Genomic DNA, 23,479 nt, shown 5'->3' with positions numbered 1-23,479 from the left:
GACACCCCGGCGGATTGTACCGGGCAGGTGGTGGAAAGCATGGTTAGGTGGGGAGGCTTCAGTAAGGGGCAAGATGTCGCCAGCTTGGAGCCAAGTTTCAGTCAAAGCCATGATGCCAATGCAATCGCCCACAATCAGGTCCTGGATGCGGAGGTCCTGGTTGGTGAGTGAACGGTCATTTCGGAGGGGAAAGTCGGAGAGGGCGGTGATTGCTGATCCACTGGCAGAGTCTAAATGAGCAGTGGGGGCATGTCTGAGGTGATCGAGCGGGTAAGGTGTTTAGCAAGATTATAACCCCAGTGGGTGCACTGGGAGGGAAGATTAGCAAGAGATGAGGATGAGGCAGTTGAGGTCGCTGCTCCTGAGGAGGTAGTGATGAGCGCTTCGGTGGACCATTTGGAGACTGCCCAGTGAGGCAAAGACGGCAACTGTGAGCTTATCCAAGAGGGAATAGAAGCCTGGGATGGCGGCAGTAGGAAGGGAGAGGGGCAGTGATGGGTTGGCGTAGGGACTGTGGGGTGGGAGGAAGTACATGAGATGGGGGAAATGAAAAGTGGCATGACTGGATGACAGGAAGGGGAGAAGATGGAGAGAAGGGTTACAGAACAAAAAGAGTTGGTAATAATGGGCTTGGGTCGGAGTGACAGCCATTGTGCTCACGTGAGTGCGCACATGGGGGAACTGGGGTCACAAACGCTTGGCAGAGATTAGGAGAGTCATGTCCTGTTTGTAAACGAAGGACAAGGAGTAGACGATATAAGAGAGCCAACAGTTAAATATAATTTAAGTTCTTTCCTTTCTCTTGGGATGCGGAGCTTTTGAGTTTATTGAACCATCCAATTCAAAAAGGCCTGCACGAACTACACAAACACAAGTGCTGTGTCAATAGACTTCAGTGAAACCATTGCATTTATTTAGAAACTGAAAGCTTACTATTACTGTACAAACAAACACACATGACTTTATAAAGCTTTTAAAAACGTCTTAAATGCCGGTAACAGCAACAATGTACCCCCTGCTACAAAGATAATCAAGATCCCACTGTGATACCGCAATTAATTTTCATCTTTATTCTCTGGGCGTTAAGCTTCGCCCGGGCGGAGCACAGAGAGGAAAATCTGGCGCGGGGGCGGGGATTCTCACAGCTTGAACGGAATAGAGCACATTTAATTGCAATGGAAAGAAGAACAGTCGCGCCAGATTTTCCTCTCGTTGCTCCACTCAGGTGATAGTTAAAGCCCAGTCGGTAAAAGCATCAATCTGCTCACTTTTACACCAATTTATTCTGCGCAGATTTCACTTTCTTTCGGAAATAAAATAGCAGTAAAGGAGGGAGCAAAGATGCTCATGCATGTTTTTAACCTAATTTAAGTTTCTCATGGCGAGATCCCTTCTTTAAACTTCTGGGTTACAAAGAAGATTTATTTTACGAAAAATGTTGTTTTTACCCTCCTAGCGGATGGCGGGAGCCGAAAACCTTCGCGCAATCGGGAATCCCCCTATAGCGTGATTAATCGACCAGTAAAATTCATGGACTTGGGGCCAAGTTTGTGATTTGCGCCCGGGCTGCGCGGAAACAGCGATTCAGTCGCAATTATCTGTGTTTAAAAATGTTTAAAGGTTTGATAGTGTAGATAGGGAGAAAGTATTTCCTCAGGTGGGGGGATTCAAGACAAGGGGACATAAACTTAAAATGAGAGCCAGGCCATTCAGGAGCAAAATCTGGACGCCCTTTTTCACACAAAGGTTAGTGGACGTCAGGAACTTTTTCCCCCAGTAAGCTTTTGTTAGATAAGTGTATCAAGGGATATGGAACAAAGGCGGGTAAATGGAGTTGCGGTACAGACAACCATGAGCTAAAAGAATAGGGAAGCAGGCTCGAGGGGCTGAATGGCGTAATTCTGTTTGCTATATTCCAAAAGTGCCGTTTATATGAGACTTAAAGTAAACTATGTACTGGGCAAGAGGTAGGACGTCTCCTGTAGATTACATTTCTCTATTTTGCTATATGCAAATACCAAGTCTCTCTGGATGATATTGAAATGGGTCAAATGCTAATGACCATCATGTGAGCCCGCACTGGTCCTCTTGTTGAGGGGGGTGCACATTGTGCCCGGGAGACCTGCTCATTTTCTACCGTTTCACCACAGCGTAGGTGCTGGATTCCTCACCGAAGGATTGGATGATGTTTCGCTGACCCTGAAATGAACGGTGCAATTGGTCAGATATGCAATTGATAACTTAAAATATGGTAACAGTTCAACGAAATTATATCAGCAGATGAACGTCCGCAGAAGGCGGCAAAATGACACTGGGGCGTTGTTGGACTGGACGGTCGTTAAGGGGAAATATTGTGCCTCTCGAAAGGACCTACTAACGGTTACATAGAGTCGACAGCACAGAAACAGGTCATTCGGCCCTGCTGATCGATGCTCCACACGAGCCTCCTCACTCTCTACTTCATCTAACTCTATCAGGATATCCTTCTATTGCTTTCTCCCTCGTGTGCACATCTAGCTTCCCTTTAAATGCATCTGTGCTATTCGGCTGAACAACTCCTTGTGGTAGCGAGTTCCACATTCTCACCACTCTGTGTAAAGACGTTCTCCTGAATTTCCTGTTGGATTCATTGGTGAATATCTTCTATTTATGACCTCTAGTTTTGGACTCCTCACAATTGGAGACATTATCTCTATAGCTACCTTATCATCATCTTAAAGACCTCGATCAGATCATCCCTTAGCCTTCACTTTACTAGAGAAACTAACCCCAGCCCGTTCAGCCTTTCCTGATGAGTAGACCCACTCAGTTCTGGGAATCAGCCTTGTGAATCTTTCTTGCACCTTCTCCAATACCTCGATACTCTTTTTATAATATGTAGACCAGAATTGTGCACAGTTCTTTAAGTTTGGTCTAATCAAGATTCTATACAGATTTAACAAAATTTCTCTGCTTTTTAATTCTATCTGTCTTGTAATGAACCCCATTGCTTGGTTTGCCTTTTTATGGCCTTATTAACCTGCTTCGCTACTTTTCTATTTTCAAATGAATTTATCAGTTCAACGTAATGCTGTTTGTGTAAAAATAAGGCGCTCTTGTGAGCACCATCAGCAAAACAGGAAATCTGGAAACAAAAGGAGGACCTTTCGAATTTGGCGGGATCGGCTTCGATGGAAAGGGAGCAGCTAACAATGGGCGGCCGATCCCGAATCGCCTGTTCTACGCCCGCTCCAAGTCGAAAGTTCCAGCGGCTTTTTTGACAGCGTCGGAAAAGAGAAGGGATAACTTATCATTCCAGGCATGATTCAAAGATGGTGGGTGTAAAACACGGAATCTGCATGCTGGTTCAGTGGGGGGAATAGAAAATTGTCTCGTTTACGTAACAATCTTCTGCATATTCCACACATAAACCAACAGCGAACCCTTCACTGCTGTATACAGTCTGGATTCAGGTGTGCAGAAGTAAGTTTACACGTATACAGATGCCATATTGGCAACGAAACACTTCATATAGGGGGAGCAACGCTTCATCTCACCCCTCAAAGGTTCGTATTCTGATGAAAACCCTTTTAAACAAACACAGATCCGTTTACTTCTCCCTCTTGCAAACATTTCTGTCGTCCTTTTAGGACATATGGAAATACGATGCAAATGTATTTGGTCTTATGAATATTAATGTTGGAGACGACGATTGTGATGTTCAATAAAGAACAAAGACATCTTGAGAGAATGCAGTCAAATACTTGGACTCATTTTGCAGGAGCATGAATGACAGAGATAAATAACAACATCAAACAAAATAAATAAATCCTCAGGCCATTTGTAACTTACACCGTCTTTCCTCGGCAGTGTTTGTAGGTTAAGGACAGCGTCTAAATAAAATAGAACAAATAAAAGAATGCATTGATGTGCAAATACTTAGAATTTTTTTTAATAAATGTGTTTTCTATGGTTAGTCGCTCCTCCAAATGATTTTTTACGAAATCATCGTATGAATGGACCATCTCCGCTGCCAAGAGTGGAGAGTACCAATGGGCCTCCGGCTGTCCACTGGTAAGCGAATGGACTTCCTCTGCTGGGTTCCAATCCCATTTCCTCTCTTCATCCAGGAAATGGATGCGATTTCCAAGGTTTCTCTTGGAATAGGAAGCTAATTTACGCTGTGTCTTGAGTTGTCCTATGGTCGCAATGATTGCCAAATTGTATCAATTTCCACTTTCGACCATTAATACATAAACATAGTTTTATAGCTTTGTGTATTTGGATAAGGAAGGAATTTGTTCTGAAATAGTTGCATATATTGAATGAATTATGATCATACTTTCATCTCGCAATGTGGCAACAAAGTCCTACTTTTTTGTTGTCATTGTTTTTCTCAGAACTTCGTGTCAATCTTTTACCATTACAAAACCCTGCCGCCACATTTATACTGGAAACTGTCTATGTAAACTTGTCACACGGTACTTACACCGTCTCACCACTGGCGGCGCTATAGCACATCAGCCTGTAATGCAGAGGAAGATCTATGCTCCAACCAACCCTACTTCGTTGCTTCACAAAATGGGAAAGGTTTTTACATCTAACTATTAAGAAGGAAGGATTTCCATTTATATAGTCCCTTTCACTGCCTCAGGACGTCCGAAAGAACTTTACAGCCAATGAAGTACTATTTTAAAGTGTAGTCACTGTTGTAACATAGGAAACACAGCGGCCAATTTGAGCATAGCAAAATTCCACAAACAGCAATACGATAATGGACAAATCAGCTGCTTTAGTGATGTTGGTTGAGGGAAAACTATTCGCCAGGACGCCGGGGAGAACTCCCCTACTTTTCTTAGAATAGTACTGTACAATACTTTACATCTACCTCAGAGGGAAAACATGACCTTGATTTAACGTTTCATTCGAAAGACGACACCCCTGACAGTGCTGAATTTCATCAGTGCTGCACTGCCTTGGATTTGTGCTTAATTCTCACCGAGTGGGATTTGAACCCACAACCTTGGACTCAGATGAGATTGCTCCCCACTGAGCCAGGACTGACACCTAATAATAAATTGTAATAAAAAGTGAAGTGTTTTTTAAAAGATCAGAATGTCTTAAAAATGATGATTGAATTACATCTACACCACCTCGTCCGGTAATCCCCAACCCTCCAGCTACATTTCACCTGCAGACTATACTTAGCCTTGAGTCTGAGTGCACATTGCCCTGCGAGTTAAATTAGCAATATGTTAAAAGTCCTATGCCTACATCCACTTCCTATTTACCAAAACGTACTTCCGGTTGTTACTTTTGTCACACTTTTGCGTCACTTTTTCCACTATAAATTCCGGTACTGTATTCATTTTTTCAATAAAAATCTGCCGATGTAAATTTGCCATCGTGTAATTGAACCCGCCGGCCAGCAGTGGAGCTGTAGGACCTCGATTTTGCATCTCCCACCTGCTCAATCTGTTTGCAAAAACCTCTTAACTCTCATTGCTTCAGAACTTGACTAATATTTGAGTACTTTACTGTAAATCTATAACAATTTAAACAATGCATGCGCAAACTTCCTATTATATACAAACAGGCACGTAACATCGAATTTTAAAAGGGGAACTGAATTACGTCTGTGCGCCCGGCTCCTTTGATCTTTTTCCGGCTATTCCCCTTCAACTATGGGCTACACTGGATTTTCACTCCACAGTGGATTGAATGGTGAAAATATAAAATCAATGTTTATATTGCTTCTTGGTCAGGTTCACAAAATATTTCAGAAATGATTGACACTCTGTGATTCACAGCAGGTTTGCTAAATACAATACAAAGTCTACAAACTATTACTGTTAATAGGTTTTTGTTTAGTCTTGTTCGTTAAATGTAAAAGAAAACATTAAACGCCAAAGGTAATTCCGGATGCACGAATGCAAAAAAGAACTTACATGTCAGGGCTTCGTTGGTTTGGTCGCTAGGAGGCGCCGTGGTCCTTAAAAGAATAGAAATCGTCAATTCAATCATTTTATTTTGCATGGCACAGCTCATATGTTTGGACAGGTAGTGAATGGATCCCGCCTTATATGTATTAATGACCCTCGGTGCATGGTCAGGAGAATGGTTTTATCCAGCTGTTGCAAAACCAAGTATATTCCTGAGAATTTTTTTTCTTGCCCGAAAACTAACAATTTGTTTGACGTGTCGGGCGATTATTGAGGAACCGTGTCCTGCTTTCACTATATGTAGCGACATCATTAAATCGTTTGAGAATATTTCCTCCCGTTGGACAGTCCTTTTTACAAGCGCAGAATCCACTTGGCGAGAAATAACTAAGGAACGACATTTTTTTAATTCGTTCACTGGATGTGGGCGTCGCTGGCGAGGCCAGCATTTATTGCCCATCCCTAATTGCCCTTGAAAAGATGATGGTGACCCGCCTTCTTGAACCGCTGCAGTCCGTGTGGTGAAGGTTCTCCCACACTGCTTCACAATTACTCTGTTTGCTCTGTTTAACGACATCGTCACAAATGTATTCACGATGTCATTACACAGAGCAAACAGAGGAATTTCTGATCTCATTGAGCGGTGGGTAATGAGGGATCCCCAGATGAGAAAGGCCATAGCATAATAACAACGTGGCTGAAAAGACATTTAAAGAAATGAAAGGGAGATAAAATGAAAATTATTCAAGTAAATGAAACCTGCACATGTTTGGGTGAGTGTGTGCGCATGTGTGTGCGTGTGATTGTGTTTGATATGTGTGATTGTGTGTGTGTGTACGTGTGTGTGATTGTGTGTTTGTGCTTGTGTTTGTGTGTGTATGTGTGTGTGATTGTGTGTTTGAGTGTGAGTGTAAGTGTGACTGCGAGTGGGAGAGCTCGATTCTAAAATTTAAAATGCAGAATACAGACAAATTGTTCCGAATGCTTGCTGGTGGGTTTTATTTCGGTTGCGTACGGTTGAAATTTAAAATTCAACACTTAATGTCTCACCTCATTTCTCTGTTGCGTTTACACTTCCCTGAGAAGAAAACATAAGTATTAGAAATACGGATCCAATTACTGGCTTACAAAATGGGAACATGAGAAAGGTCAAGGAGCAGTAAAGGTCTTTGGGCCACTGAAACTTATTCTCCAGAACCATCTCCCTCCCGTTACCACATCCAACTCGATTATGGACAAACCCGGTATGTTATAATTTTAACCTAACCCGCCGAGTGGGAACCGGGCGGGTACGGACAGGGTTCCCATTCCAGAAGCCGCCTAATTTCACTCTCCATTGACAGGCCAGAAGTACATCAAGGATTTGAGGAGCTGAAGAAGATGGCTTCGATGTTTACATATGTTAATCTGGACAACGTGTTGGCTGCAAATGTCTCAATGTTTTATTCAGTTGGAGCGAGTGGTCACCGCTGTGGTGGCCATGGAGGACGCTGAGAGATAGAGAGAGAGTAAGGGTACCGAGGAGAGTGGACCCCATACTGCTCAACGATGTACTTAAGGTGTAGGGTATGGATGATGAAGATGAGTGGGTCAAAGGAGATAATCCTGGGCACGGCAGAGGTGATTGTGCAGCCAAGGGAGGCGATGTCAATGGATGAAATGTTAGGACTATGATGTGAGAGGTAGGAGTGGAAATAAACGGGGCAGTTCCAGGGAGGCGGTGTATGGAGGACAGACACTTGAGGAATGACCGATGTTTTAAAGGAGTGGAGAAGTCGAGGAAGAAGAGGAATGATAACAAGCCACGTAAGCAATCACACAGGAAGTGACTGGTATTATGGATGGATGGATGGAAGCTTGATGGGAAGGCCTTGAACAGGAAGTGGTGGGAGAAATCGGAGCATACTTGTAACAGAACCTCACCTTCAAACACTTCATAGAGAAAGCGGCCTTTGGATATGGGGAGCTGGAGAGCAGGGAGGTTTGAGAGATGGATTTCCTGGGAATTGTGTGATGACAGCAGTTCTGCAGGATATGACTACTGAGGCAAAAGGGAGGGACAAGATCAGTGGATTGGTACTCAGGCAACTGAGGTGAGGAATTTGGGTGGCGAGAAGCTCAGAAGGGAAAGTGTCATTTGAGCAGTTCGTGGGTTTTATGGAAGAGATGAATTTAATGGTGATGGATGAGGAGATATAAAAATATATAGAATCAGGTTGGAGAGGTTCACACAAGGGTGAGTGGGAAGGGTTAGGAAGTAGAGTGGTCAGAAGAGGCCCAGGCAGAAGAGGGTTGTTTTCGACTTTGGATCACAAGGCATGTACAGATGAGGAAGGGCATTCATTGCATCTTAATTCACCGCCCCCTCCTAGAAAGACCCTACAGCCCCCACCCCCGTTGCCGTATCTCAATATCCTGTCAATGATGCGAGGGTAATCGCCTCCAGAACTGTATCTGGGATTCCATTCCTAGCATGATCACTGCGTGATGAAGAACTTCCTTATATCCAATTTAGATTATCTTTCACCAGTTTGTACCTGTCTCCCTTTGCCCAAACCTATAACTTCATTTCATGTCATGTTTCAGATTTATCCCTTCCATATCATTTACTATCTTAAGAAACTCCATAGAATCACCTCTCAGGTGTCTCCTTCCAGACTGAGAAGCCCGAGTTGTTCTAGTCATTCTTCATAATGTGACACTATGGGGTCGAAATTGGTCTTTGGGCAGTACCGGAAAACGGGCGGTAAGGCATTGGGCGCCCTTTATACGCTCCATCTGACGTTCAGTTCAATTCACATTAATGGGACTGAATATCGGGTGGGGTGAATAACAGGCGGCAATCGCGATACCGCCCGTTTTGCGCCAGCTCCAGAGACAGATTTCAGACCAGGTATCTTTCAGCTTCGCCACCAGCGATTTCACCTTTCAGTTCATGATCTCCTTATATTTACTATCCGAGGTTAGGGGTCAGATGGTGGATGGTTAGTGGTGGGGAAGAATGGAGACGACAGTTAGCTTGGTCCGTGTGTTGGCAATGAACGGATATTACATACTGTTTAACCCACCTTTCTTCCAGAAACACACACCCAACAGAGCAAGGATAAGAATCAGAACCACAGTAGAGCCAACACCAACCTCCAGCGCAACGGATTTATCTAAATGAGATAAAGGGGCACAGTGGAATCAAGTTAACCAACATTATCTACACGGAATAAATAATCTGCTGCTTGACAGAAGAACAAAATAGGCACTGGGACTGTGTAGACGGAGTGGGCCGCATAACAGAAAAAAATAAGGCATTAAAATGTTCACATAGAATCTTAGAGCGCAGAAGGAGGCCATTCTGCCCATTGTGACTGCTGGCTCTTTGACAGAGCTGTCCAATTAATCCCACTTTCCTCCTCTGTCCCTAGCTTTGCACTGTTTTGATAAAGTACCTCAGTCTCTGATACTCTGAGTCTGTCTCCCCTCCTTTCTTTTCCACCAATAAATCTCTCCCATTGATTCAATGATTCAAAGTCAGTGAATCAGTAATGAGGCCCCGAGTGGTTTGGGACCGTGATGACATCACGATGCACCTGTTAAAAACGACTCGGCACAAAGCTCAATTGTCATTGGTCGATTAATTAATTGCCTCATTAATTCATTGATTCGTTCATTGGATATTAACCGTGGACCTGGAACAAGGTGAATGTTTAATTATTACCAGCTGGTGTCAAAAGTTTAATAGCGACAGTGTGGGAATGAATCAGTTTCATTCTGTCAGTTTCATTCTGAATGATCACTGGGTCAAAATTGCACATTGACAGAGTGAACAGATGTGGTGACGGTTCAGGTGGGGACCTTGATCAGAACTCACCTGCTCTCTCCACAGAAGCTCACTGACGGGCTGTACGTTTACAGCACCTGTTTTGTGCATTGTGCTTACTAGTTTCAAATTACCTTGTGTTAAATTTGGTAGAATGGGTGTTATTTTTTCTCAGCTTCTCTGGGAGTCGACCCTGGACTATTAGGGGATCGGAGAGCAACTAAAGGACACAACTAGTGAATCAAACTTTTCATCAGAGTTGGAGAAATAAAACCGTTCAACGTTTGGTGATTGAACATTTCCTCAGTAACAGGATAAATAGCGAACAGTTCGTGAAATAAGCGTTAAGAGGCCATTGGGCGATAGGGAAAACTGGACAGTTTCGCATAGGCCGCCTGTTTTACGCTGCGCCCGATATTCAAGTTCTATTGCAGCCAATGGGGTTGAATATCAGGCGGGGCGTAAAACGGATGCACGATCCGATACAGCCCAAGACCAAATATTACCCCTGGATGTCATTTCCACGCTAGTTTTGATCGTTAATTACAACACGGAATGCCTTGTACTGCGGTCGGATGAACACATTCACCGTGTGAATCTCACTCACCTCTTACAGTTATATATACAGGGTCACTCTCAGCCGACGTTAGCAGCCTTCCCCACACATCCCCTTTATACAGACAGGTGTAATTTCCTCCATCGGTGTGATCTATATTCGTGATGGTGAAAGTGACAGAATTGTCCCGTGCAGCAGTCTGGACATCCGAGTAATTCGCTTCTCGGTGTCTGTATAAGTAAAATGTGAAGCCAGGATGGTCCCGGGGGTTTGTACAATTAAAGGTAACTTTTCCACCCTTCAAAACAAGACTAGAATCCACTGATATATTTGGTTTGGGTAGATCTGCAATATGTAAGGAAAAAGCAGTGACAATCGATTCAACCGCAATACAGACTTATTTTTTGTGAACCAAAATATCAATGACCTGGACTTTGGTATTCAGGGCATAATTTCAACTGTTTGCAGATGACACGTAACATAGAAGTTGTAAGCACTGAGGAGGATACTATATACAAGGGGGAAATTGCCCATTCATTAGTGGGATGAAACGGAAGAAAATAAATCAGTTGGGGTTCTATTTTCAAAATCAGCGTTTATCCCTCAAATTTCGCTCTGGGATACCAGAGGAACAGAGGGAAGGCATTGATTTGAAATTCGCATTTGTGGTAACTTAGCCGAGCCATAACCTGATTAAAAAGAATGAACGTCTCCGCTAAACAGTGGAGATTCCCATTTCAAATAAAGGAGTTAAGTGTTAGCGGGCTTTGGGATGTGCGCAACGCTGGGCAGGCCAGCATTTGTTGCCCGTCCCTAATTGCCCATTGAGAAGGTGGTGGTGAGCCGCCTCCTTGTTGAACAGCTGCAGTCCATGTGGTGAAAGTGCTCCCATATTGCTGCTAGGTAGGGAGTTCCAGGATTTTGATACAGTGACGATGAAGGAACGGTGACATGTGCCTCAGTCGAGATGATTTATAACTTGGGGGAAAATTGGAGGTGATGCTGTTCCCATCCAGCTGCTACCTTTGTCCTTCTCGGTGTTGGAGGTCTCAGGTTTGGGCGTTACTGTCGAAATCCAACCCAGTGAGATGATATGGAAAACCAGAATGTAATTCATTAAAGTACTCCGAGTTACAGGGTTATTTTGAAAATCTCGGCACGCAGTTTCGCTTATCTGACAGAGAAACCTGTAATGTTACAAGTCCAGCCAGTTTAGAGGTGCCTCGTGAGGTAACACTAAACTCAGTGGAGTTAATAGTAAAAAGGAAGTCAAAGGAAGGGTGGGGCTGATTAGGGACCAAAATGGCGATCTTCTTGTGGAGGCAGAGGGCATGTCTGAGATACCTTATGAGTACTTTGCACCTGTAATCACTAAGGAAGAGGATGCTGCCAATGTTCCAGTAAAGGAGAAGAAACTGAATAGGATGAGAATAGATAAAGACGAGGCACGCAAAAGGTTAGCAAAGCTCAGAGTAGAAAAGTCACCCGGTTCGGATGGGATGCATCCCAGCTTGCTGAGAAAAGTACGGGTGGAAATTGTGGAGGGATGAACCCGGCAACTACAGGCCAGTCAGACTAACGTCGATGGTGGTGAAACTTTTAGAGACAATAACCCGGGACAAAATTAATTGGCACTTGGAAAAATGTGTGTTAATAAATGAAAGCCAGCACGGATTTTTAAAAGGTAAATTTGTGTTGGACTAATTTGATTGAGTTCTTTGATGGATTGCTGGAGAAGATTGATAAGGGTAATGTGGTTGATGTTGTGTCTAAAGATCTTCAAAGGGCGTTTCAAAAAGTGCCATACAATAGACTTGTTCGCAAAATTGAAGCTCATGGGATTAAAGGGCAGTGGATGCGTGGATACGTAATAAGCAAAGAGACAGAAAGCAGACAGTAGTGGCTGATTTTCAAACTAGAATGAAGTGTGCAGTGGTGTCACCCAGGGGTCGCGGTTGGGACCGCTGCTCTTTGTTGATATATGGTAATGACCTGCACTTGGGGACACAGGGCATAATTTCAAATTTTGCAGGTGATACGAAACATAGAAAGAAGTGAGGAGGATGGTCACAAACTTGAGGAGGACATCGACAGACTGTTGAAATGGGCAGGCACGTGGCAGATGAAATTTAACGCAGAGAAGTGCGAATTGATTCATTTTGGTGGGAAGAAAAAGGAGAGGCAATATAAACTAAATGGTACAATTTTAAAGGGGATGCGGGAAAAAAAGAGAACTGGGGGTATACATGCACTAAACTTCGAAGGTGGTAGGACAAGTTGAGAAGGCTGCTAAAAGGGGATACTGAATTCTTGGCTTTATAAACAGATGAAAATGATACAAAAGCAAGGAAGTTGTGCTGAACATTTACAAAATACTGGTTAGGCTCCTGCTGTAGTATTGGGGCTAAATCTGGGCACCACACTTTAGGAGGGATGTCAAGACTTTAGAGAGGGTACAGAGCAGATTTACTAGAATAGCACTAGGGATGAAAGACTTCAGATACGAGGAAAGATTTGAGAAACTGAGGGTTCTAAATTGAGCCGTGTAGCGCCCGCTGTTTGGGTGCTATGTGGCCTCTTCGACATCCAGGATGGCGTCTTGCAGCGTGACATGCGCTAGATGCCACCTTGGTATTAGAGTTAGCAGCAGGCGCAGATAACGAACGCCGGAATCATGTAAAGTAAGGAGAAAATAGCTTCAATCAGATTGCAACGCTGATTTAGAGTGATAGACACCATTTTGGGACTTAACGCACAACTCAACGCACAGTCTTAACCCCGACCATCTGAACATGTCTTCGAGTGCCTGGAGGACACTCACCGGCGCTATTTAAACTAACCATGCAGGATTTACAGGTTAGTGGAAGGATTATGATTTCTGGCTGCTGAGACATTTGTAACTGTTCTTGGAGGTTTCCTACTCTTGAATACTCGGATGCGGGGATATAGTCCAACATTAAGAGCCAGCACGTGATGGAGTCAAGCTTGAAAATGCTTCTACACGCAAAGGGTGGGAGATGGTTGGAATATCTTCTGCAGACGGCAGTTAATGCTCGCTCACTTGTGAAAGTTAATTCTGAGATTGATAGATTTCTGTGAACCAAGGGTATGAAGGGATATTGGGCTAAGGCAGGTATATGGAGTTCGGTCACAGGTCCACCGTGATCTCATTGAATGGTGGAACAGGCTCGATGGGCTAAATGCCACCGCCACTTGCTGCTTCCTGATATGCAACATCTTCTCCTGCAAGAAAGTGTGACGCGTGTCTGGATGATGTGCCTGTCATGGTTGAATAGCTGCCAGTGTGTGTGACCAGTGAGTTGTTAGCTTGCGCTAACTCCTATACTAAAATAGCGTCTGGCGCATGTCACTCTGGAAACGTGCGTGAGCATCCAAGACGCCATCTTGGATATCGAAAAGGCCGTGTCGGGCCGAAACAATGGGCGCTACACAGCCCAATTTAGCGCCCGAACCCTCCCCTTTCCGCCGGGCGTGTTCGTTTAAAGTTATTCTCCAACTATCACCCTGGGTTGTGAGGTAAAATTTTAGTCGGGATTGATATCACAAATTTCTGACAGTGGAATATAAATCCGTCTGAGGCGGCGGCCTGAAACGGGCGATCGAGCACATTTTATACTCCACAGATTTTAAACACCACCCAATTATCATTTCCATTGAAGTCAATGTAAAGATAAACCGGAAGAGATGAGAAACGCTCTGCCGATTCACTATCGTCCATTCGACGATAACGCATTGTCATAATCTACCCCTAATGCTGTTGAATAGATATTTAAACAATCTCTGCTCCTCCCGCCCCTTTCACTCACCTGCGATAGTGACCCTCACAGCCTCGCTGAGCTGGGACCAAAACTGCCTTCTATTGACGGAGGTTCCATATTGACAGTGGTACCTCCCTCCTTGGTCTGTTCCGGTGACTCTGAATGTTCCAATGTTGTCCTTTGTGATGATTTGATGAGAGTTCAGAAGTCGGCGATCTCTGTAAAAATGGAAAGATTTATCGGGATAGTCTCCGGCCACGGTGCAGGTAATGGTCACCGTCTCTCCTTTCAAATACACGCCACTTGGTTGATCAGGGGATATCCGTGGCTTTTTCGGCGTATCTGTGGTAAAATAAATAGAAAGAACAATTGGAAATGGATCTGTGGATTAAGTTACGGTGGAAGTTTGGGAACTCCATACCGATTGTGCGGTGTTGAGTGGAAATGTTTGTATCGGCGGCTGAGATTCGACAAAACGGGAATTGACCATTCATTAGTGGAATCAAACTGAGGTGCGAGAGAAAAGAAATCAGTTTGTGGTTCTATTTACAAAATCAGGTTTTAGTCCTGAAATTACACCCTGCGATACGAGGGGAACATGGACAATGCGCTGATTTGAAATTCCCATTCTTTGTCATTTAGGCTATGGTGCAAACCGGATATCAAAGAGTGAACTTCTCTGCTGAACCGTGGAGATTGGAACCTCAAATAAAGGAGGGAAGTGATGGTCGATTTTTTATTTATCATTCTTGGGGATGTGAATCAATGACATCACTGGATCTGAATATCGGATCGGGCTGATATCAGACGACAGGTCCGATCCCGCCCGTCTTACACAACTGCCCGTGGCGGATTTCTAATCAATTTTTACTGAGACCTGTCAGGAGCAGAGCGCCGATACTTTGTGAATATTAAGCAATGTTACAGAGGCCCTGTTTGGAGCTGAACGTAGAGTTCCTCCCTCAGAATATTAAACACTGTTAGAGAGAACATTTCACGAGCTGAGCGCAGATTCCCTCTCTGACTATTATTCGCTGTTGCAGAGACCCTGTCAGGGGTTGAGCGCAGAGACCCTCACTTTGAGCATTAAACAATGTGACAGAGGCCCTGTCAGGGGTTGAGCGCAGAGGCCCTCACTTTGAGCATTAAACAATGTGACAGGGGCCCTGTCAGGGGTTGAGCGCAGAGGCCCTCACTCTGAGTATTAATCACTGTGACAGGGACCCTGTCAGGAGCTGAGCGCAGAGACCCTCTCTGTGAATATTAAACACGGTTACAGAGACCCTGTCAGGAGCTGAGTGCAGACACCTTCCCTGTGAATATTAAACACTGTCGGAGAGAACTTGTCACGAGCTGAGCGCAGAATCCCTCTCTGTGACTATTAATCACTGTTACAGAGACCCTGTCAGGGTTTGAGCGCAGAGACCCTCACATTGAGTATTGAACACTGTTACAGAGACCCTGTCAGGAGCAGAGCGCAGAGACCCTCACTTTGATATATGAACAATGTATATTCCCCTTCACTCACCCGCTATAGTCACCGTCACAGCCTTGCTGCGCTGGGACAGTAGCCGTCTTGTTTTGACGTAAATTCCATATTGGCAGTAGTACCGCCCTTCTTGGTTTGTACCGGTAACCGGGAATGTTCCGCTGTTGTTCTCAGTGGTGATTTGACCAGAGTTCAGCAGTTCCTGCTCTCTGTAAAAGTGATATGTTTGATCGCGATTTTTTCTGCTCACGGTGCAGGTAATGGTGACCATCTCTCCTTCTACATACACACCACTCCAAAGATTAAGAGATATCCCTGGCGTTGTTAGCGGATCTATGACAAAATAAATGGAAAGAACAATTAGAAATGGATCTCTGGCGTTCCCTTGTACACTGGAAGGTTGGAGACTCAATAACGATTGAGCTGTGTTGACGGGAAGGGTTTGCATCGCTGACTGGGGTTCTACAAACGTGGGATTCTGGATTTGTTTCACAAGAAACACCGAAAGACTTGCATCAATATCGCGCCTTTCACCATCCCAGGACTTCCCAAAGCGATTTACAGCCAATGAAGTACATTTGAAGTGTAGTCACTGTTGTAAAGTAGGAAATCAATTGGCAGCACCACAGCTGGGGTTCTCTTTCCAAACTCAGGGTTTAGGCCAGAAAATGTACTTTGGGATACGAGCGGAACAAGGAAAATGCTTGATTTGAAATTCCTATTTCTGCTAATTTAGCCCAGGTGAGAACGCAGATAGAAAGAGTGAACTTCTCCGTTAAACCGGGGATTCGCATTTCAGATTAAGGATTTTTTTGGTGTGGCCGAAATACGTTCTTATCATTACAGAGGTGGCCGTCACAGGCAAGGCCGGCATTTATTCCCATCCCTTGTTGCCCTTGAGAAGGTGGTGGTGAGCCGCCTTCTTGAACCGCTGCAGTCCGTATGGTGAAAGTTCTCTAACAGTACTGTTAGGTCGGGAGTTCCAGGATTTTAACCCAGTGACAATGAAGGAACGGTGGTTCTTGTAAAAATCAGGATGGCGTGTGACTTGGAGGGGAACGTGCAGGTGGTGTTGTTCCCATGTGCCTGCTGTCCTTGTCCTTCTAAGATGGTGGAGGTCGCGGGTTTGGGAGGTGCTGTCGATATAGGGAAAGCCACAACGTATTTAAGTTAAAGCAACCCCCAAAACAGGTTCATTTTTAAAATCTCTGCACGCAGTTGCGGGTATCAGACTGAAAATTTGCAACGTGACAAGAGCAGCCAGTCTGGCAGAGCCTCATGAGGTGACTCTACACTCAATGGAGTTAGAACCCCGGCGCTGTGCTCTTATTATAATATTAAATTGTTCGCTCTGTTAATTGAGACCTGTAGGGTGTAAAATTGGAAATCAGGAACAGAGGTCATGTAATAATATCACACAACCTACATTGTTTTGTTTATCGAAGGTCTTGCGTTCACATCTTCATATTTATTCTCTGGCCAACTGCTGAAATGAACGCCATCACCTCTGGAATTCTCCAGTTCCTCAGCACGGAGTTAAAAAGGACAATTTTAACACAACCGGCATTGTGGGAGTTGGATAAGTTCTGTCGACCGCCCGTTTAAAACTCTGACCGATTTTACGCTCCATTAAAGTCACTTGGGGCAAAATCGGGAAGAGTTTAAACAAGTGGCAGACTCGAACCCGCCTCTTTTCCGCCGGGCGTGTTCAGTTAAAATTATTCTCGAACTATCGCCTTGGGCTGTGAGATGAAGATTTAGTCGGGATTGATATCATAATTTCTGACAGTGGAATATAAATCCGTCTGAGGCGCAGGCCTGAAACGGGCGATCGAGCACATTTCATACTCCACAGATTTTAAACACCACCCAATTATCATTTCCATTGAAGTCAATGTAAAGAAAAACCGGAAAAGATGAGAAACGCTCTGCCGATTCACTATCGTCCATTCTACGATAACGCATTGTCATAATCTACCCCTAATGCTGTTGAATAGATATTTAAACAATCTCTGCTCCTCCCGCCCCTTTCACTCACCTGCTATAGTGACCGTCACATCCTCGCTGTGCTGGGACCATAACTGCCTTCTATTGACGGAGGTTCCATATTGACAGTGGTAGCTCCCTCCTTGGTCTGTTCTGCTGACCGTGAATGCTCCAATGTTATCCTTTGTGATGATTTGATGAGAGTACAGCGTTTGGCGATCTCTGTAAAAATGGAAGGTTTTATCGCGATCGTCTCCGGCCACGGTGCAGGTAATGGTCACCGTATCTCCTTTCAAATACACGCCACTTGGTTGATCAAGAGATATCGCTGGCACTGTTAGCGGATCTGTGGTAAAATAAATGTAAAGAACAATTAGAAATAGACCAGTGGACTAAGCGTACGCTGGAAGTTTGGGAACTCCATACCGATTGTGCGGTGTTGAGGGGAAATGTTTGTATCGCCGGCTGAGATTCGACAAAACGGGAATTGACCATTCATTAGTGGAATCAAACTGAGGTGCGAGAGAAAAGAAATCAGTTTGTGGTTCTATTTCCAAAATCAGGTTTTAGTCCTGAAGTTGCACCCTGCGATACGAGGGGAACATGGACAATGCGCTGATTTGAAATTCCCATTCTTTGTCATTTAGGCTATGGTGCAAATCGGATATCAAAGAGTGAACTTCTCTGCTGAACCGTGGAGATTGGAACCTCAAATAAAGGAGAGAAGTGATGGTCGATTTTTTATTTATCATTCTTGGGGATGTGAATCAATGACATCACTGGATCTGAATATCGGATCGGGCTGATATCAGGCGGCCGATCCGATGCCGCCCGTCTTACACAACTGCCCGTGGCGGATTTCTACTCCATTTTTACTGAAGAACGGGCGGTCGAGCATCTGCAGCTCATTTTATACTCCACCCGTTTTATACACCACCCAATTATCATCTACATTGAAGTCAATGGAAATAAAAATCAGGAGATATGTGAAACAGCCTGCCGATTCACTATCATCCATTCTACCCGAGCGCACAGTTAAAATCTACCCCTAATGGTGTTGAATAAACATTTTCCTAATCTCTGCACCCCTTCACTCACCTGCTATAGTGACCGTCACAGCCTCGCTGATCTGGGACCATAAATACCTTCTATTGACGGTGGTTCCATATTTACATTGGTACCGCCCTCCTTGGTCTGCTCTGCTGACCTTGAATGTTGCAATGTTGTCCTTTGCGAGGACTTGATCAGAGTACAGCGGTGAGCTACCTCTGTAAAAATGGAAGGTTTTATCGCGATAGTATCCGGTCACGATGCAGGTAATGGTAACCGTCTCTCCTTTCAAATACACCCCAGTCGGTTTATCAGGGGATATCCTTGGCGTTGTTATCGGATCTGTGGCAAAATGAATGGAAAGAACAATTAGAAATGGATCTGTGGATTATGTGTACGGTGGAAGTTTGGTAACTCAATAACGATTGCGCTGTATTTTCGGGAACAGTTGGAATCGATGGCTGAAGTTCCTCAAAACGGGAATTAACCATTCATTAGTGGAATCAAACTGAGTTGCGAGAGAAAAGAAATAAGTTTGTGGTTCTATTTCCAAAATCAGATTTTAGCCCTGAAATTGCACTCTGCGATACGAGGGGCACATGGAAATGCGTGGATTTGAAATTCCAATTTCTGGTCATTTAGCCTGTGGTGCAAACCGGATTAAAAAGAGTGAACTTCTCTGTTAAACCGTGGAGATTAGAATCTCAAATAAAGGAGGTAAGTGATGGTGGGCTCGATTTCATCATTATCATTCTTGGGGATGAGAGTCAATGACCTCACTGGGAGTGAATATTGAGCTGAGAGCCTGCTGCACCGTCACATGTCCCGTCTTTCAGATGAGACGTTAAACCGAGGCCCCGGCTGCCGTCTCAAGTGAATGTAAAAGATCCCACGCCACTATTTCGAAGGAGAGCAGGAGAGTTTTCCCTGGTGTCCTGAGCCAAATATTTATCCCTCAATCAACACCACTAAAACAGATTATCTGATCATTATCACATTACTGTTTGTGGGGCCTTGCCGAGTGCAATTTGACCGTCGCGGTTCCTGCATTATAACAGTGACTGTACTTCAAATGTACTTCATTGGCTGTAAAGCGCTTTGGACGTCCAGAGGTCATAAAAGGCGCCAACTAAATGGTACTTCCTTCTTTTATTCAAAAACTGTGGCTGTTTTCCTTGTAACAAAGGAGAATGGGGGTAATTTAGTGGCCGTTTTTAAATTTCAGAAGGGTTGGAACCGAGTATAGAGACACAGGCGGTTTCCGGGAGCCCGAACGAGTGGAGATTGATAAGTTAAAAATGGTATTTCGGGCAGGGAGCAGGAGGGACATTTTAAAGCAAGTGTTGCGAGGCTGTGGAATGAAGCAGAGACCATGTCAACATTTAAGAATAGGTTCGATCGACGGTTGAAGGGAATTGGGTGCAGAGCACGCACATGGGATTAGGACTATTGCTCGTGTGGAGGATAAACACCAACACGAAGTGGTTGGGCCGAACGGCCTGTTTCCGTGTTGTAATTTCTCCATAATCTGTATGACATCCTTGTATTCCTCCAGCAACCGACTGGAATCAGACAAGCAGAATTGCAGCTGTCTTGCACATTTTAGTTTAAGAATCTCTGCGAAGAGAAATATGTTAAACGTGCATAGAACTTTAGTTAGACCACACTTTGAGTGCTGTCTACAGTTCTGATCTCCATATTACAAAAAGGATATCCATATTACACTGGACAGGTGCAAAGCGATTTATTGGACGATTCGAACACTGAGGGGATACTGAACTGCCTGGGACCCTTTTCTCGAGAAAACAGAAGGTTTAGGGGTGACCTGATTGAGATCTTTAAGATTATGAAGGGATTTGATGCGGTAGACGGAGAGAAAATGTTTCCACTTGTGGGCGAGACCAATACTCGGGGGCCATAAATATAAGAAATTCACCAATAAATCCAATAGGGAATTCTGGAGAAGCTTCTGTGCCGAAAGAATGCTAAGAATGTGGAACTCATTACCACAAGTAGTAGTTTAGGCGAATAGTATTGATGCATTTAAGGGGAAGCTAGATTAATACATGAGGGAGAAAGGAATAGGGTGGAGGAGGCGCTTGTGGAGCATAAACGCCGGCACGGACCTGTTGCGTCGAATGGCCTGTTTCTGTGCTGTAAATTCTATGTAATCGTAGGAAACGAATCTTGTCCAATATTTTTATAAGTCTTCCCATTGGCTCTTGGTTACAGTATTCTCCAGCTACAGTTAACTGTGAGTCACGATTCATTCCTAGACGTTTGTGTTTAAAACAATTAAAACTCTGCAAACAATTATCCAACTTTTAATATTCAGTTGTGGCGATGTTATTGGAATGAAACTTGTCCAATGACAGTGCAATATGCGGCCGGGCATTTTCACCAAATTAGCTGCTCTGTTTTCTGTTTAGTTTCTGTGAAGTGCGGCGTCTATTCACCTGTTCACAACGAATCATTGAATCTTATAGCACAGAAGGAGGCCATTCGGTCCATCGTGCCAGTGCAGACTCTTTGAAAGAGATACGCAATTAGATCAACTCCCACCGCTCTTTACCAATTACCTCTGCATTTTTTTCCTTTTAAAGTATATATACAATTTATTTTGAATGTTATTACTGAACCTGCTTCCACCATCCTTTCAGGCGGTGCATTCCAGATGACAACTCGCTGCGTAAAAATAATTTCCTCATCTCCTACCTGGCTCTTTTGCCAATTACCTTAAACTGTGACCTTTGTTTGCCGAACCTTCTGTCAGTGGGAACAGTTTCTCCCTGTCCACTCTATCAAAACCCATCATCATTTTGCACATCTCTATTGAATCTCCCCTTTTTCATGTCTGCTCTAAGGAGTACAATCATATCTTATCTAATATCGCCACATAACTGAAACATTTGCCTCGTTGTAAAGTTGCAAAAACCCTGCCCTGTCTCACTCACCTGTTACTATTACTGGCGCCGAGTCACTGAACGAGGACCATTTCCATTCCCCGTTAATCCGATAACTATACCGGCACTGGTAATCTCCTTGATCATTTCTGTTGGTTGTTGCAATTTGATACACTGTGCTGCTGGTGGAAAATTGCAGTTCGTTCCCATCTTTGTAAAAGGCATAATTGCCACTCCGGTATTTTTTGTCGTCAAGGCAGTTAATCGTGATGGTTTCTCCGGGTAAGTACACGCCAGTCTCTTCATTCATGGTAATTTCAGGTTTCACCAGAAGTTCTATGTAAAAAAGACATTGACCGTCAATGAGCAGTTACCAACAACGCACGTTGGCGGCTAAGCGGTACAGAGAATGGGAAACTGGGCGCTGCTCTCCCAACCAACAGGAGAACATAGATCAGTTTGTGTTTTCTTATGAGCATAAAACTACAGAGCTATTTTATAGATAGAAGAGAGAAAGCGAGAGAGAGAGAGGATACGGAAAATAGACAGGCAGAAAGAGTGAGAGGGAAAGAGAAGGGGAAACAGCGAGGGAGACAAAGAGAGAGAGACGGACAGACAGACAGAGGGGAGTGAGAGAACCACAGAGAGAGACAAGGAAATGGTAATCAGAGAGAGATGGAGCGACTGAGAGAGATGGAGATCGGGGCGTAGAAGGAAGATTCAACGGGTTAAAAGAGATCACGCCAGAGGCTTGGGAGAGGGCAGGAGAGAAACACAGAGCGACAGAGAGGAATGAAAAATAGGAGTGGAAGAGAAACAGAGAGAGGAATGCTGTGAGAGAAGCAGGAGAAATGGAAAGAGTGGTATCAGCGGGGCTGGATAGGAAGAAAAAATGAGAGAGTGGGCGGGAGGGAGTGACAAGTGCAAGAAGACAGTGGGACGAAAGAGAGAGTATGAAAAAGAGAGGCAGGGAATAGACAATGGGCAATGAGAGAGAGAGAGTGTGGTGAAATAGGAGAGGTGACTGAAATGAAAAAGAAATGGAAAGAGGAAGTGAGCGGGAGAAAGAGAGAGAGAAGCTGGACCTTTAACCTCTCCCTCAGCTATCTCTGTCGCTGATTGGCTCGCCGAGCTCACAAACTCCCTTGGTCGAGAAACCACGCCCAACTTAATTTTGGATCTCCGCCAAGCCGGTTGTCCCTTTAACTGAGAAATTGGGAGGAATTTCTTCTCATACAGAGAATGTGAAAGTCGCTGGCAGGTGGAGTGGTTGAAGCAGGTGGCATTGGTGCATCTTAGGGGGGCTAGATGCATACACGAGGGAGAAGGGAACAGAGGGCTGTGGGGGCAGTGTGGGAAGCGGTCATTCTAAACCCTGTATAGACCAGCAGAAGCGAATGGTCCGATTCTGTGCTGTACATTCTAACTAATTCTATGTAATCAACCCCCCTACAGAGCTGTAAATATCTTTGGAAAGTTTCGGCCGAACTCCCATTGTTTGAAAGTAATGTGATGTGTGAAAATGCACATTTCTGAGATGACTGGTACTCCAGCTAATTTTCCCCGCCTGCCTGTTTGGGAGTTAAGCTTTTCCAAACTATATCTAACGAAAGGGAAATATAACATTGTCTCCACACTACCATAAAGAAGGAAAAACATCGATGTTAAATTGTCATGTTCAAAATATTAATTGATTCTCACTTTTCAGTGTCGATTTTATGCGATTCTGCCCAAGCCCAAAAGGGATTGATAACAGTGATCATCTTTTGTGTTGGCATTGTTCGCCGACAGATGGCGCTAGTGCACGTTTTTTCGGGCATCTGAAGTTGCAACCCAATAAGAACATAAGAAATAGGAGCAGGAGTAGGCCATATGGGCCCTCCAGCCTGCTCCGCCATTCAATAAGATCATGGCTGATCTTCTACCTCAACTCCACTTTCCCGCCCGATCCCCATATCCAGTGATTCCCCAAGAGTCCAAAAAT

At 44.3% G+C, this 23,479-nt stretch overlaps 1 protein-coding gene and 1 long non-coding RNA gene across 2 annotated transcripts; both read right to left on the bottom strand.

Annotated features, from left to right (window-relative positions):
* Positions 1-911: 911 nt before the first annotated feature.
* On the bottom strand, positions 912-9,033 carry LOC137316768 (uncharacterized). The gene is made up of 5 exons (XR_010961590.1): positions 8,990-9,033; positions 6,972-6,999; positions 5,928-5,971; positions 3,832-3,872; positions 912-2,199 (listed from the first exon to the last, which is right to left on the bottom strand). It is a non-coding gene; the product is annotated as an uncharacterized lncRNA (long non-coding RNA).
* Positions 9,034-9,491: 458 nt separating this feature from the next.
* LOC137316681 (Fc receptor-like protein 5) lies at positions 9,492-18,440 on the bottom strand. Its single transcript, XM_067980526.1, has 6 exons — positions 18,383-18,440; positions 17,595-17,888; positions 15,596-15,889; positions 14,116-14,409; positions 10,340-10,633; positions 9,492-9,601 (listed from the first exon to the last, which is right to left on the bottom strand). The coding sequence occupies exons 1-6, from the start codon at positions 18,438-18,440 to the stop codon at positions 9,492-9,494; spliced, it is 1,344 nt and encodes a 447-aa protein (XP_067836627.1).
* Between the last annotated feature and the right edge of the window lie 5,039 nt (positions 18,441-23,479).

This window comes from Heptranchias perlo, unplaced genomic scaffold (genome assembly GCF_035084215.1).
Source record: "Heptranchias perlo isolate sHepPer1 unplaced genomic scaffold, sHepPer1.hap1 HAP1_SCAFFOLD_60, whole genome shotgun sequence".
NCBI classification, from domain to species: Eukaryota; Metazoa; Chordata; class Chondrichthyes; order Hexanchiformes; family Hexanchidae; genus Heptranchias; species Heptranchias perlo.
The sequence above is the reverse complement of the archived record's forward strand: the minus strand, read 5'-3'. Positions and strand labels throughout refer to the sequence as shown.